General features: G+C 38.9%; 2 protein-coding genes across 2 annotated transcripts; one reads left to right on the top strand and one right to left on the bottom strand.

Annotated features, from left to right (window-relative positions):
- Nucleotides 1-1,379: 1,379 nt before the first annotated feature.
- On the bottom strand, nucleotides 1,380-6,308 carry PNRC1 (proline rich nuclear receptor coactivator 1). Its single transcript, XM_007421787.4, has 2 exons — nucleotides 5,712-6,308; nucleotides 1,380-4,281 (listed from the first exon to the last, which is right to left on the bottom strand). Exons 1-2 carry the CDS (start codon nucleotides 6,141-6,143, stop codon nucleotides 3,847-3,849), a joined length of 867 nt encoding a protein of 288 aa, XP_007421849.2. The 5' UTR covers nucleotides 6,144-6,308; the 3' UTR covers nucleotides 1,380-3,846.
- A 113-nt stretch (nucleotides 6,309-6,421) lies between these two features.
- Nucleotides 6,422-11,965, top strand: LOC148217055 (BLOC-1-related complex subunit 6-like). Its single transcript, XM_088138446.1, has one exon. It carries the CDS (start codon nucleotides 6,822-6,824, stop codon nucleotides 7,311-7,313), a length of 492 nt encoding a protein of 163 aa, XP_087994572.1. The 5' UTR covers nucleotides 6,422-6,821; the 3' UTR covers nucleotides 7,314-11,965.
- The last annotated feature ends 3,152 nt before the right edge of the window (nucleotides 11,966-15,117 follow it).

The raw sequence follows: 15,117 nt of genomic DNA, 5'->3' as shown, positions 1-15,117 counted from the left end.
GAATCCAATGCCACTTTAAGATTAACAAATATATCATCGTTCTTTCACCCAGCACAGCCCATATTTCAGCCTATGGAACATATGCAGACATATGACTTATCTGTGACAGCAGGTAGCAGTTAAGCTCAGAGCTTTATTGTAAGCAATTGTTCTTGCAGAACAAGCAAGATGTTCTTGTGCACAATAAACTTGCTGGGAAACAGATGAGTGTTTCTGCACCTTTTCATAGATTTCAAGAAGGGGAGGAAACAGGAAATTAAGATGAGACAGATTGGACTAGGAAGTCCTGCAGCTGCTGAAGCTTTTCATTGTTCCAGGGGGCTCAGTCAAAACTCCTGAAGGGATTGTGAATAGGATCTGGAAACCACTGAAAAAGGAAGATAGATGGACAAATCAAAGGGGAAAGAAATTATTTGACAGGGGACCATGTTCCAGAGAAAAATTTCTGAAGACCCCATGCTGCCAAAGTGAGGAATTGTCAACTAAGCTTAATAACCTTACTTAACTCTAATAAGAGGAAGGGGGAGGGGGCAATTGTTATACACTTAGAAGGTAGAAGCAGTAGTTTAACTTTTCAGGCAGGACAATAGTTTACTTACACTAAACAAATAGGTCATAAATCATACTGTTTCCACCCTTTTGACTTTTTGTAAACTGCTTAAGACCTGGTTGTTCTCCCAGGCCCTGGGCTAGAATGGGGGTCAAGCCCCTTTGGTTGGTTATTGACTGTTTGGCTTTTGGGGTTTGTATCTTCTTTTTTTCCTCTTTTATCTGTAAGCCACTTAGAGTTGCTATTGAGTCACGCGGCCTCAACACTGAAATAATTAAAATCTTCCAGGAGAGGTCTTCTGCACAGTGTACAATGTATGCTCCCCTCACTCAGATATGGCAGGTCATGATGGGTCAGCCTAATTGTGAGGCTTCACGTTGCTTCCTTGCAGCAGCTGGCTTTCTCCTCAGAGGGACTTGTTCAACTGATGATGGAGATAGTTACCCTACTTGTGCCATACGGCTCATACTGGCTTGTCCACTCCACACAGCTCTTTCAGAGTTTTGATGAGGAGACTCTTGAGTGTATTGCTGATACTCAGTACCAGGTGTTGCACTAGTACTCAGCACATTGTTATACAATGTGGGCAGTGCTAGTATCCAGTTGTGGAATCAAGAGACCCTTTACTGAGTTCATGAAGGAGCTGTGCGGACAGGACATGGTAGCATGAGCCACATGGAGTGCGTGAGGCAGCTCCCTATATCACCAAATGAGCAAGTTGCTCCAAAGGCCAGCTGTCATGAGCAAACTATGTAGAGCCTTGCAATCAGGCTGACCTAGCTAGATTTGCCACAAATGAGTTAAGAAGAGGAGCAAATACAGCTTTATTGAACAGATACCTTAACACTTGCCCTTCAAAGAATATTTTGTACATGTGCAAAAGTCTCTCTGCCATTTTGCATATACAAAAAGTAACGTCACCACCACAAAGGCCAAAACTACACATCACAAAACCTGTACATGTGTACAGAGGATTGGTATCTATTGATCAGCTGCAGATCATGAAGGCAACCCATATGAAACTTGGTATGCCTATAGCAGTGATGGTGAATCTATGACACATATGTCAAAGGTGACATGCCAGAATTCACCAACACCGAACAACCATTCGGTTTGCAAAGAAACTGAGTTTTGCTTTACTTGTATTTCATTTTTGTAATTATTTGACATTTCTTTACATAATTGAAAGCACCACACAATTGAAATGTATTTTTTAAAAATAAATGAATATGTAAAGAATTGTTTCTCTTTTGTTCGGGGAGGGGGGAGCGGTGACACGTCAGCAGTCAAGTTAGGCATTGTCCGAATTTTTGACATGCTGAACCCTAAAGGTTTGCCATCACTGGCCTACAGCAATATAAATATGGTTTATACTGTATGCTGAAGCCAAAACAAGTAGTGTTTTTTTTTATCAACCAGGCTACTGAGTTGCAAGAATAATATAGTGGAAACAGCTGCACATCACATTCAGCAAGAATACTATTTACTTCCACTAGGTTGCTGTATTTCCATTACATTATATGGGGTCAGCACAATTCTTTCTTGATTATGAAAGAATGATTTTCAAGATGAACCTAACTCTAGCCTAAATACATGATGATACTCTGTAGAGATAATATCTTCTGGTAATGGTATTAACTGTGCTAGGCTAGGGTCAAAATGCTATTGGGAGAAAAAAATAATTGAGGACTATTTTCAGTTACTGAGACATACCATAAAATGTGCTATTATCTTAAGCAGCCAATAGCCATCTTCTCCCTGAGAGGAAAAGGTTAATGTATCTCATCAAACTGATTGCTTAACACCCTATTTAATGGATGTATTGTATATTATCTGCTCTTAGAAGAATACATAGCTTTAAAATACTGTATCATGTCACTTTGAAAGAATTTGGGAAAATGTCTACAGAATTTTGTCGCTTTGGAAGGCATGACTGGAACTGAACTTAATCCAAACCATTGTTTTATTCCCCCCAAAAACATACTGAATGTAAAGGAGGATTTCTAGCAAAATGGGCTAAACTGTATGCGCTGTTAAACAAAGATCCTTGCACATATTTAGCAAAAATACTTTTCATGGTGCCTAGATATAGCTACTAGGTGTGTGCAATGCTTCAGTTCCAGAGGGTAAAGTGCTTGTGTGGAGAAGATCAAGTAGCACCTGTTGGCAATTCCTGAAATGAAATATATTAGTATCTGGGATTTTATTGCAACTGAGGCACACCATCTTGGAAAAATGCAAAGGCTCAAGGAATCACTGACAGCTGCCACATAATTTTGTGCACTGCGAAGCACCTTTTCCTCTTGAATCCAAAGCACTAAACAGTTCTAACAACTACAATGCCATTATGCCATATATCTAAATTGGCATTCACATTATAATGTGCAGTTGCAGCCAGTTTGATTTTAGTGACCAATTTTCTAGGCCATTAGGACTATCACTGTTGAGGCTATGGAGTACTCCATCAATATGTCCTGTATGCAATCTTAATATAAAGCACTTCACTAATCAGAAAATTGAATTAGTACCGTAAAATATTACAGTATATAAGTTTGTAATTCATAATTACAGCATTTAGAAGATGCAAGTCATATCACTGGCATAACAGAAAGGTGTTTAGTATGTGATATTGCTGCTTTATAAAAATTCAGCCAGACACACATATAAAAAATAAGCACCAAGTAAAGGGGAGGCCAAATTGTTTTATTTATTTTTTTAAACTAGTCAATTATTTCTGGCAGATACCACTGCTACTTATGTTAGATAATAAGTGCTAGGTTCCAGGGGCTGTTAATTAAATTCCAAAGTTTGTTTGGAACTTTGTATGGTGTAACTGAATTTAACTCCATGTATTGTTTTCAAACAAATTCACATCTTTCTGAAAGCTTATTTTTCAATAAAATATTGTGCCACAGAATGTAAAATTTTTCAGTAGTGCAACAGTAATGTTTTCACATTTCCATCTGAAACTTAATAGATTTTCTCCTTTCAAAAATCTCAGTACCTGTGCAAATGTTGATAGATCTTTCCATGTGTCAAACACACTTTAAAAAGATGTCCATTATTATGTACAAAAGCCATCTACCACATGGGCAATGTAAAATACATCCTTTCATAACAAAACTAAAATGTACCTCAAAATATGAATATACACATTACATGATATACACTATTTACATATCCATAAAAAATTAGAGTACAAGTTTCTGTTTTTAAGACTAGACAGTCCTTTGCACATCAGGATGCAATAAGGCTGGATTCAAATTGATGGCATGTTCTTTGTCAGTATCCAGAAGCTATGCTTGAACTTTTAAGAGAGTCTTTAAATGGACAGCCATCATCTTCCTGTTTTGGTCAGAAAATTCTAAAGTGCTCCCAACCCAGTGACTGGGAGGCTTTGGAAGGACACTGGGTGAAGGAGGATCACTAAATTTTGCCCCAGCATAGTTTTCTTTTTGGTTGGCTTCTGTCAGAAAAATAGATTTCTTCGCTTTAAAATTTTCTGTATTTTTCAGAGGCTTTTTCTCCTGCCTTTTAATGAACTCAGATGACAATGATTCTTGCCAAAATTTATTTTCACACTTTTTTGTAGATGGAAATTTATTTAGTGGTATGTTGCATTTACTCCTCTGTCTGTTACTCTTCGATTGGTCAGATAGATGTATACTGTGAACAGGCTGATTGTAAGGTAGCGGAACCTTCTCAGATTTTCCCATCCTGTTTTTGAACAACTGCAAAGATAAAAGAGATCTCATAAATATCTCTGACAATAATCATATCTAACATCTTGAGGTTAAATAAGCTCCAGTTAACCTGTCTTTTATCATGTTAAATGATTCTGCCATGATTAGAGTTAGCTTATATCTCCATATAAAAATAAAAGCTCCGGCCTCACTGGAGGAGGAAAATGCCTGTTTGCGGTTCACAATTGTTGTCAAATTGGTTTATCCTTTTCCTTCACTTCTTGGCCTGCCTTCAGTTTGTAAACTAGAGGTGTTAGGACCTGATTCACTTTAGAGACAATAATTTTGATAGCACTTGTCTAAAAATCATGGTTAAAAATTAAAACGGAAACAAGCAGACTTCTGACAATCTGAACACTAATTCTAGACAGGTGCCTGCTTCAATCCCAGTAATTTCAAGAGAGTTTGCTTTCAAGCAAATATTTTTGGATTACTGTCTAAACGTTTTCAGGAACATGACATATGAGGATCTTTATAACCAATCAGACCACTGCTGTATCTTGCTCAGATACTCAACTTAATTACTTTAAAACTGTGGATTAAAGTACCCAAGAGAATAATGTAGCTTTCCTCCAACCAAATACACGGGCTCCCGCTGAAATGACTGTGACTTCTGACTAAGAATCTGAGGATTTGACTAGGGATCTGAGGATTTCACAACTGTAATTCTCTTTCCTACTGAACTATGCAATTCAGATTTTTACAATACAGTACACGCAACACATTTTGAAACCAACAGCAATGTAAATAATGTCCCTAAGTGTGAAACAGCGCATTAATGCCAAGGTATACACGTTGAAGTACATTACGCTACACTGCAAACTCGACAAGGATATCGGAAAGAGAGAGCTACGAAAACCAAGACAGCCCTCAGCAGGAAACAGCGGGCTTTCTTTAAGGTGACTCTAATGTCGAGAAGATATTGAGGAAGGAAAAAGGTTGAGCTTAAGAAAATTAACACCGGTTGCCTGCCAAGATGAAACACAAGCCACGAGGGCCCTCTCTCTGCTGCGTCTTCCAAGCCATTTCACTGAAAGGCAGCCCCGCTGAATCCTGAGTAAACAAGCAGAGGAAGCGGACCTCCGCTCCCCGCTCCCACGAGCAACGCGAAGGGAAGCCAAACCAGCAGCCCCTTCTCTGCGAGAAAGGCCAGCCTTCCCCCTTTGCCTATTGGTCACGGCCTCTCCCGCCTCGCCTCGGCCCACGGGTTGAATCTGGCTGTTGCTGGGCGCAGGCTCAAAGCCGATTGGTGCATGCTTTCCACGTATCAGCGCCCGTGGAATCTTCTTGCGGCGACCCCCTTTCCGCGCAGGGGATCTAACGGAAACTTGGCCCCGCCCGCCGGCCCTCGAGCGGACTCCGCGCAGCTCCTCCCTCGAGCTTCCAGAAAGAGCTGTTTCTCGGCCCTCCCGCCCTACCTCTTTCCTGAAAGGCTTGTTTGTAACGACGGGGGTGGTTCTCGGCGAAGGTGCCGGGGCTTCCTCGGTGCAAGGTCTCGTTTCTAGTCCGGGGTCTGACGAGGCGGCGGAGACTTCGCAGCGGTTGCGCGTCCCCTGTGCGACGTTCCTTCGTCCCAAGCCGGCGCGGTGTTGCTGGAATTGCTGGTAGCGGGTCTGTAAGAGGCCAGAAGGAGCGGAGCGGATCTTCCCTCTTCGTCGCCTCACTCTTTTCAGCGCTGGCCTTGCGCCACCGCTTGGTCCCAGCCCTGGACAGCAGCCGGGCGGGGAGTTTCCGCTGCTGTAGTCTGCCCGCAGGAGTCGTTTAAAAAGGGACGTAGGAAACGGACGAGGGTCCTCGGTACCGGCTGACACCCGGGCTAGAAAGGGCGAAGGTGCTGTGGTAGTCACCATACTGAAGGCTTAAGATATGCGCAGCAGCGCAGGGACAGGGATGAGCAAAGGAAAAAAGGTCGGGGATGGGACTGCTGAGCCTCGGTTGGATCCGGACGAGGCTGCGCTGGTTAAGCGAGCAGATCCTCTCTCAGGAGAACATGGCGGGGGAGTGAAGCGAGACACCCCAACGCCCTACTGTTGTTACTCCAGAAGGACGCGCCCCCTTCCACTTGTCCTCCAATCCGAGCAAAGCGGCGGCGGGAGCACCCGCCCCCCCGTTCCTACCGTTCAATCAGCAGAGAGCTCGCGCTTTGACGAGCTCTGCGCTACCAATCCGAGCAGGCACAAAGCTTGCAGCGAGAGGGGCTCAGCCTTCCCGAGTCCTTTAAAGTTTTCCGTGGGCATACAGGGGCAAATGGTGGTGGGCGGGGAGTGTCCTTTGTCTAGCGACATCTACTGACAGGCCGCCCCTCTGAATTCAGTGGGGTTGATTTCTGAGTAAACAAGCATAGGATTGCGCTGTTGGGCGACGGTCTCCAATCAAAAGGACTGAATAGCACTTAGCCCGCCTCCCTTATTTGTGTGACAGCAAATCCGGAAGGAGAAGGAGAGTGGGAAGTGGTCGTTTTTAGGAAGAGAGGGAGAAAGAGCGGGAGGTCCGAACGGTCTCCGGGAGTTTTGGCTAGGCGGCCAGCTATGACAGAAGAGACAGCGGCTGCAGTAATGGTGGTTCCGCGCGGCCCGGAGGCAGCGGGCTTACTAGAGGAGCACGAAGGTCCCGTGCATCGGGAGGAGCGTCCTCCCCGCTTCGTGGCCACCGGCTTCAATCAGCAGGTCTGGCCGAGCGCTTGGAAGGGCTCCGGCTGCCCTATCCCGGCTATTGATCCCAAGGCTGTGCAAGACTTGGCAGCTCTGGCCGTCCAGGTGGCGACGCAGGTGGAGGAACTGCTGCGAAGCGTGCAAGGCGCCCTGCAGGCTCTGACGACCCTCAGTGTGGGCTGCATCCAGACCTACCGAGACGGCGTGGAGAGCCTGGGAGACGCCGTAGACTCAAGCATCCGCTCCATGTACACGCTGATGGCGCGCTGCGAGGAGCTAGATCTGGAGCTGCAGCCGGTACCGGCCCTGGCCAGACGCATCCGGGACATGAAGAGCGCGCTGGACAGGCTGGAAGGCCTCTGCAAATAAACCTACCGGGCTGCTTTTCCTGGTCGCCTCTCAGACCTCGAGGCGTGGCTCTAGCCAGGATGGCTGTCTCCGGCGTTAATAGATTTTTCTTCAGAACCTTCGGTTCTCGGTAAATCTCAGGATCCCTGCCAAGCTTACTGTTAACCAGCTGTTAAAAACTGGGCGAAATTCGTTGGGCCGTTTAATAAAACAACCAGCTCTTTCTCGGTCTGTGCCCACCCTCTCTTGCAGCAGTGCAAATCAGGAAGAACCCATATTTCCTTGCACATAAGCAGTTCTGTAAAAACTTCCTTAAATATGTAGTCTTGATAATAAATTTTATGTGGTCTGCTCCATATATGTTTGTTCAGAAATAAATCCTAATGTCTTTGGGGAGGCATATTTCAAAATAAAGGGTAATAATATTTTAGTATGGGGTTGCAGTCTCCACACAATAGAATTTAATTCCTGAATAAATGTAAGTTGAACTGCAAACGGAATATAACACACTTTTTATCTGCAACTGTTTATGTATGCATACAATCCATTCTTAACAAATTAGGTAATTTATAGATTCATTGGCTGAGGTAAATTTAATATCATGTACAATGTTAATACTTAAATTTTGTTTCACACAGATTTGTTTATATGAGTAATATTAGCATTTGAAGATTAGTATTCATGTAAATTCCAACATAATTAATTTTCATAATGTTTTATAGATTTATATTTCCTGAAGTTTAAAACACAGGAAATATTAAGGTGAAGCAAAATATATTTTCCAATATTCATGTATCAGCCAAGCCACATTACTTAGACTTAAATTTCTTGAGGGAAATGATGTAATATTGAGAAATGATGCAGAGTTATAACTGTGATCTGGGAATTTCCAGGGCTTCAATCTGGCCTCATTTATAAACCGACTAAATGATGTTACAGAAAGTCACTATATACAGAAATGGCATAAAACACATGATTCAGCATATGTGCTGAAACTAAGGCTAATGGCTGGTCAGTGCTTGAATATGTTGTATACAACATGTTGGTGAACATTGACTTCTGAGATCCATATAGTCTCTCAGTAGAATCACAAAGACCACCAGGCAGGAGAGTTGAGAAAGGTGCTTCTTAACACATATTTAGCTTGGGAATTTATTTTCATTATAAGAACTGGACCTGGAATTAGTGTATAAACTTTGTCACATGTATATAGTGCTGATTTTCTCCAGGCTTTCTTGATTTAAGTACTCAGTTTAAGGCAGGAAAATACTTTAAAAAGCAATAAAGATTTAAAACCCTGCAAATCAGTGTGTGTCACACTAAAATGTATTATAGACCCTGTTCCGATTTTTGTACAGACCTGATGTACAGTGCCTTGACTTCTATAGGAAGATGAGATGTAAATGTCAAATATTCTCTTAGACTCTGCCTATAATTACCTTGACGATATGGTGAGTCTTTGATGCTGCCTTATACTAACTTCATCTCTCTAGTAATCTCTCCTGACCTAGCATTTGCTCTCAGATGGCAGTAATAAATGAAACATTTATTATTGTCCTGTAAAACTGTCAACAAAATAAATAATCTCTGTTGGTCATGTTTACAACTTAAAACATATTAACAGAATGGTAAAGTTGTTAACAGAGTTATGTATGAACAGTGCTCTTTGGCTTTATTGTTGAAATTGAAAGCCTGTTCCATAGGATTTCATGTTTAAAAAGAGTTAAAAATATTAACATGCAGCTTTTCCTATCTGAATATAAGATGTATAACTGCACTGCAGTCCTTAGATTTAGTCAAAGTTCAGCACGTCTATTTGAGAATGTCATTAATTTTCTACTTGAAATCCATGACGCTAAAAAAGTGCTTTACAGAGCAATCTTCTATGTTTCTAGTTAAAATATGTCCCACTGATTTTAAGAAAAATTTGCAGGTGAGTGTGAAAAAGACCTAAATTTTTCACAATTATTAAGATATCTCTTTATTCTGTGAAAATGTTTGGATCCTTAAAAAAAACTAAAAAGTTCCAAAAATGTTTGGATCTGTAAAAAAAATTGATCCTTAAGATGTTTTGTGCCATCTTAAGGATCAAATCTTCATTGCACAAGCTTTTGTAGTCTAGAGTTCTCTTCAGTTGCATGGTGAATTATAATAAATTTTGTTAGCTTTCAAACCTTAGATTTATGTGCTACAGTACAAGAGTCTGGTATGTTTACTGCAGGAATTCAACATAATTGCTAATTTGGAAACAGCTGCTTTACTCTTGTATTACGGCTTTATAGTTTTGTAGATAGTTTGACTCATATTATAGCAGAAGTTGAAAATTTTATGAATATGGCTTAGAATAAACCATTTTCTTAATCATGCTTTTTTAATCTGCTTGGTAAGGTTTTTCAGATATCTTTACTTATGTCTAATTTGGTCATTATCCTAATCCTATATTTAAAAAGTACTTTGATTCTTCGTGGTTAGTTGTGTTTGCAACAGATACTAAACTATGCTTAGCTTAACCACACAATTTTCTGGAGTCATGCAACACAGTAAACCATAAACTAATCTCATGACCTTGGTTTGCACAGGAGACTAAGATACAATGTGCTTGGCTAGTTTGTGGTTCAGTGTATTCAGTTTTTGACTTACATTATGGCAGTGCAGAGCATTTGAACAAACAACATGCAGAAACATTTTTTAAACAATAATTAAAGCAGATACGCTGTTGCAAAGCTCACATTGGATGAAAACGGCTTCCAGCTATCCCTGTAGGCCTGTGTGTGTGTGCAATTGCTTTGCTTTGAGGACAGCCAGGTATAGCTTTCAAAGCAGCTATGTATGCCGTACAAAAGGCACAGCTGCTGTAATAATTCCTACACATGAAACACACACCCCTAGTTTATAGCTTTGCCACCTTTTTGTGATGCACAATGACAGGCCTTTAGCTTGTCTAGCTCTATGAATGAATGCTCACTAAAGCCTAAATCTCAGCATGATCAATGGCCATGTGTGCTAGAGTACTGAGAGAATATTCATAATATCTGGAGGATTTAAGGTTGGAGGTGGATCAAGTTATCTGTTTATTTTTATCACTGTAATATATCTAGGTTTTTTAAATCATACAATCACTGACATATTTTTTTGTTTCATAATATTTCACTTATAAAAATAAAAGGTAAAATCCCCAAAGTGTGTATGAGGTGTGTGTGTGTGTGTGTGTGTGTGTATGTCTGTCTTGTCTTTTTCTTTTTTCTTTTTTTGCTTGCATGTTTTACTTAGCCAATAAAAAAGAAGAGATATTAAAAACCAAAAATTTCAATAGATTTTTTTTAGATTATATCATTTTCAGCAAGAAATAATATTTTAGAAATGTCCTCATTGCATTATGTTTTTGGAGATGCAGTGAAATTAATGCTTTATTTTAATATATTGTTCCATTTCAATAAGCAATTACATGGATTAACTCAACTTTGGTATTTAATATTTTCAGATGTTTATATTCTTTTGAAGTTTATCACATGGGAGTTGACTTCCGGAGAAAGAAAATGGACTTACAGTCAAAAGACTTACTGTTCAGCATAAGAGAGACAAACTTGTGTCCAACTATTAAGTGGTTTGCAGAATTGATTTCTATAGATCAGCTAGGGATGACTGTAATGAATCATGGCTTCAATTTATCGATATATGTATTTCTTTTCTTTCTTTTTTAATAATATTTTATTGAAATTTTAAAATTACAAAGTTAAAAGTTAGAAATGAAAAAGAAAATTGAAAATACAAATTATAAAGAAAAGGAAAAGAAAATGTGAGATAAAGTAAAAGAAGAAAGACATGAAAAATAGATAGCTTCCAATCTATCTCTCGTCTTAAGAATAATAAGAGTGTCATAGGTGCTAGTTTTTAATGCATTAAGTAGGAATAATTCTTTGTCAAAACATATCCCATTACATTTATAATCTAATCTTCAAATCCCCATGTAAGCTTTGCCCCGCCTGCATTTTGCAAGTAGTACATCAATGATTTCCATTCCTTAAGGTAATAATTATTTGATTTTTCTTTTAATAAACAAGTCAGTTTATCATTTTCTGCCATTTCCATCAGTTTTAGCAACCATTCTTGTATTGTTGGTAGTGTCTGGGTTTTCCAAAATTGTGCATACAAAAGTCTTCCTGCGGTAATCATGTATTGAGTAATTCTGATAAGATGTTTTCTGATTTGAAAGTCCATTATCCCCAACAGGAATAATTCTGGTTTAAATGGAACCTGTATTTGTAGTATGCTCTGCATCAAAGATTGTATTTGAGTCCAAAATTTCTTTGCAATTTTACATGTCCACTACATATGGTAGAATGATCCTTCTTGTTGGTTACATTTCCAACAAACATTGGAAATTGTCCCATACATCTTTGATAATCTTTGGGGTGTCATATACCATCAATACAACATTTTATAAAAGTTTTCTTTCAAATTATAACATAAAGTAAATTTTAATCCTTTAGACCACATATTTTCCCATTGCTGCATATGTATATTATGTCCAATATTTTTTGCCCATTTAATCATGCATTCTTTAAGATATATGTATTTCTGTAAATATACGTCTTGTATGGTTTTGATTCTTTTTTCAGCTTCTTTTCTTTTGTAATTTTGTGTATTTGTTTTTGTATTTAATTAAAAAAAACCCCAAAACATAAAAGTATCAATATACTTGATAAATTAGAATATTGAATTTAGTATAATTTATCTGTAGACAGAAACATTTTTCTAACAAAATTGTAGGAATGACACAGAGTCAACAGTTTCGCCAGCACATTTTACATTACTTGCTTGAAGCACATAAGCTTCAGTTCTGAAATAAATATGTTCTTTTATGTTTATGGTAAAATCCTCATTTACCACTGTTTCATGGTAGAAAGAATGCAGCTTGCACAGTGTTATTTTTGCCTTAGAGTAAAAATAATGCTGTTCTTCATGTTCTTTATTATATTGTGGCAAGGGGGAGGCAGTTTATCCAGTGAACATTGTGGTTTTTTGTTTGTCAGAAAAATACCTTGGGAAGGAAGAAATCAGGAATAAGCTCACAGTTAAATTGAACGCTAAGAAACATTCATGTCCTTTAGATGTCTGCAACTCTATATTGTTGGGACCATATAATGCTGATATTAGAAGAACACTATAATAATTTTTCATTTTTTTTCCATCTTGGCTTGTTCTACATGCAATATTGTTTGACTCATTGCCCAATACAGTTCTTTCTCTTAGCTGTAATAATTCATACTGCTGACCTTTCTCCTTTTCTGTTGGAGACACTGTGACCTATTTTCAAGATACCATTGTTCCTATGCTCAACAGCTGCAATTATTCTTTTCCAGGCCAGAAAAGCAATTTATAAAAAAGCTGACATAGCTATTTCAGTGGTTTTGAATATTTACCTTGGCAGGGGCAAGTTTCTGGTGGACAAAATAGGAACAGAATTACACTGCATTTTATACAGTACTGAATATTGGAATTGAACCAGAAGCACTTGATAGAATTTCCCATTTGGCTATAAAGTTCACTGGGGGATTCTTGGAGCTCATTGCTCATGTCTAGTCTACTGTGCCTTATGTGAGAATTGTGAGAATGAAAATGGGAAATGTTGTACTGAGATTCACAAAACAATGTAATAGCATAATAAATAATTCTTCAGTTGTTTCCCCTAGAATCTAAAAGCTGCCCATGAGAAAAGCTAAGGCCCCCAGGATCTCTATTTACAATAATACTGGTAACCATGTAATTCATCTTTGCCTGATAAAGAGATTGGAAGGCCTTGAAAGCTTGCATATTTTTTGTGACTTTTCCTTTGTCCTCATTTAAAAAAAAAAAAGATTCTTTTCTTCATAGGCCACCTGTTTAATCAATTTTTTCTCATTCATGCATTGTCTCTGTCTAGCTCATTGCTGTTACAGTTGTGTGTGTGTCTCTCTGTGTATCCTATTGCTGATTTTTGCAGCACCAGGCTTGAATTTGAAGCTGAGGCCCAGGCAATATATAAACTCAAAACTTAGGTACAACTATAACGCTACCAGATAGTAAAAAGAAATGCCTCAAAAGTCTAGAATTGTGTTTTTATCAGGGCATGAAATAGTATGACAAGAGGCTTTGTTGGCATTTTGAAGCTCTTAAGTATTTGACAAGTGAAAACATGTAGCAAACCTCAATTACATACTATAAACAGTTGGAAAGAATACTGATCAAAGGTTTTTCTGCTATAAATTAAAGGCTGTTAGAAGAGAGAAGAACATTAAGCAGCTGCTGCTGCCTAGACTTGCTCTTGAAAATTGTAAGCAGGAACGTTGATGACTCAGTCTCATGTGAGGTGCAGAAAGAGATGATGTAATTAGCGTGAAATACACATGACTTCCCAGGAGAGCAACCCTCCCCCCTTGCCTGCGTGGCTAATGTTCCTTTTATTCTTCAGCATGGACAAATTAAAAAAAAAAAGACAACACCGACAGCACTCTGCCTACATCTCTCTGTTCCTAGAGAAATCAAATTCTAACTTCTCATATTCACATAACAAAAGGGGGTAGTGCAGTTTTATGATGAAAATGGTTGGCTCAGAAGGGAATGGAAAGATGTTATTTCTGTTTCCTAGTTCAGCATTGCCTTGTCCCACACTCGTCAGCAGTAGCTATCTTTGCTTTGAAAACAGCAAGAGAAGTCTTTCTTCTCCACCTCTCACACTGATTTTTTGTGGGCTGGAACTAAATGGTCTTTGGATTGTAAGGATAGCTTTTCTGGACAAATGTTCATGTAATATTGAAGGGCTCTGACATAGATTAGATCTGCATAAAGTACTTAGTGATGAAGAAAAAATAGTACACATTTTCTATGGGAGACCACAAAATGATAACACTGAATATATTCTGTTCAGTGTGTGGTTGACAGTAGTCCTTAAGAACTGAATTGAGAAGCATCAGTTACTTCTGGATGTACTGTATACATATTTCTTTTGGGTCATTTTCTAATAAGAAAATTTCACAGTAAAATACACAGAAACTCTTCACTAAGGGCAAAGTGGATGGAGTGGACATACAAGTGACATTTCTCATACCCTCTTGAAATTTCTGAAAACCTGCGTTTTATTGTGGTTTTTGGGAATCAGTTTTTAGCTGATAGCCCACTGACTATGTGAAAACCACTTTAGGGGGTAAACTATAAATTTCCATACATATGATTTAGTTTTAGATTTATGTCCTGATTTTCCCCCAGGACTCAAGGTAGCTTACAAAGGATTGCTACCTCAAGTTGGGCTGAGAGATAGTGACTGGCTAGAGTCACCCAATGTGTTTCCGTGGCTGTAGTCCTAGTCCAATACCTTCACCAAGGCATGCGTGCATGCACACACACATTCACTCTTGTATGCCCTCCCTCCCTCCCTCCCTCCCTCTGAAATATGTTATTCTATTTTTGATGATCTTCTGACAAATAGGCTTTACAAGTTTTGTATTGTTTCAAAAACTTGCCAAGATATTTAATGTGAGAAAGCAGTGTGACTCATGATGTGGACGTGCACATCATATATATTTTTTTATCAATGCATTTTGAAATGAAAAGTCTGTCTCTAACTATATTACCCACCATTTTCTTTTAATCTAAATAAATAACTTTTAGGCAGCATTATTTATCAGCTTGGGGAATATTGTTTTTGTCTTGTACTTGCATTTTAATCTTACTTTCTGACCCAGAATTCATCTTCCTTGATGAAAAGAGTTATACAATTATTTTGTTATTCTTAACATATTCATCAAACAATCATATGGTATATCCAAATAAATGTTTAGGATGCTTT

Source organism: Python bivittatus, unplaced genomic scaffold (assembly GCF_059951505.1).
Source record: "Python bivittatus isolate LINGU-HERP-01145 unplaced genomic scaffold, Pbiv_v1 ctg000020_np1212, whole genome shotgun sequence".
NCBI lineage: Eukaryota > Metazoa > Chordata > Lepidosauria > Squamata > Pythonidae > Python > Python bivittatus.
The sequence above is the reverse complement of the archived record's forward strand: the minus strand, read 5'-3'. Positions and strand labels throughout refer to the sequence as shown.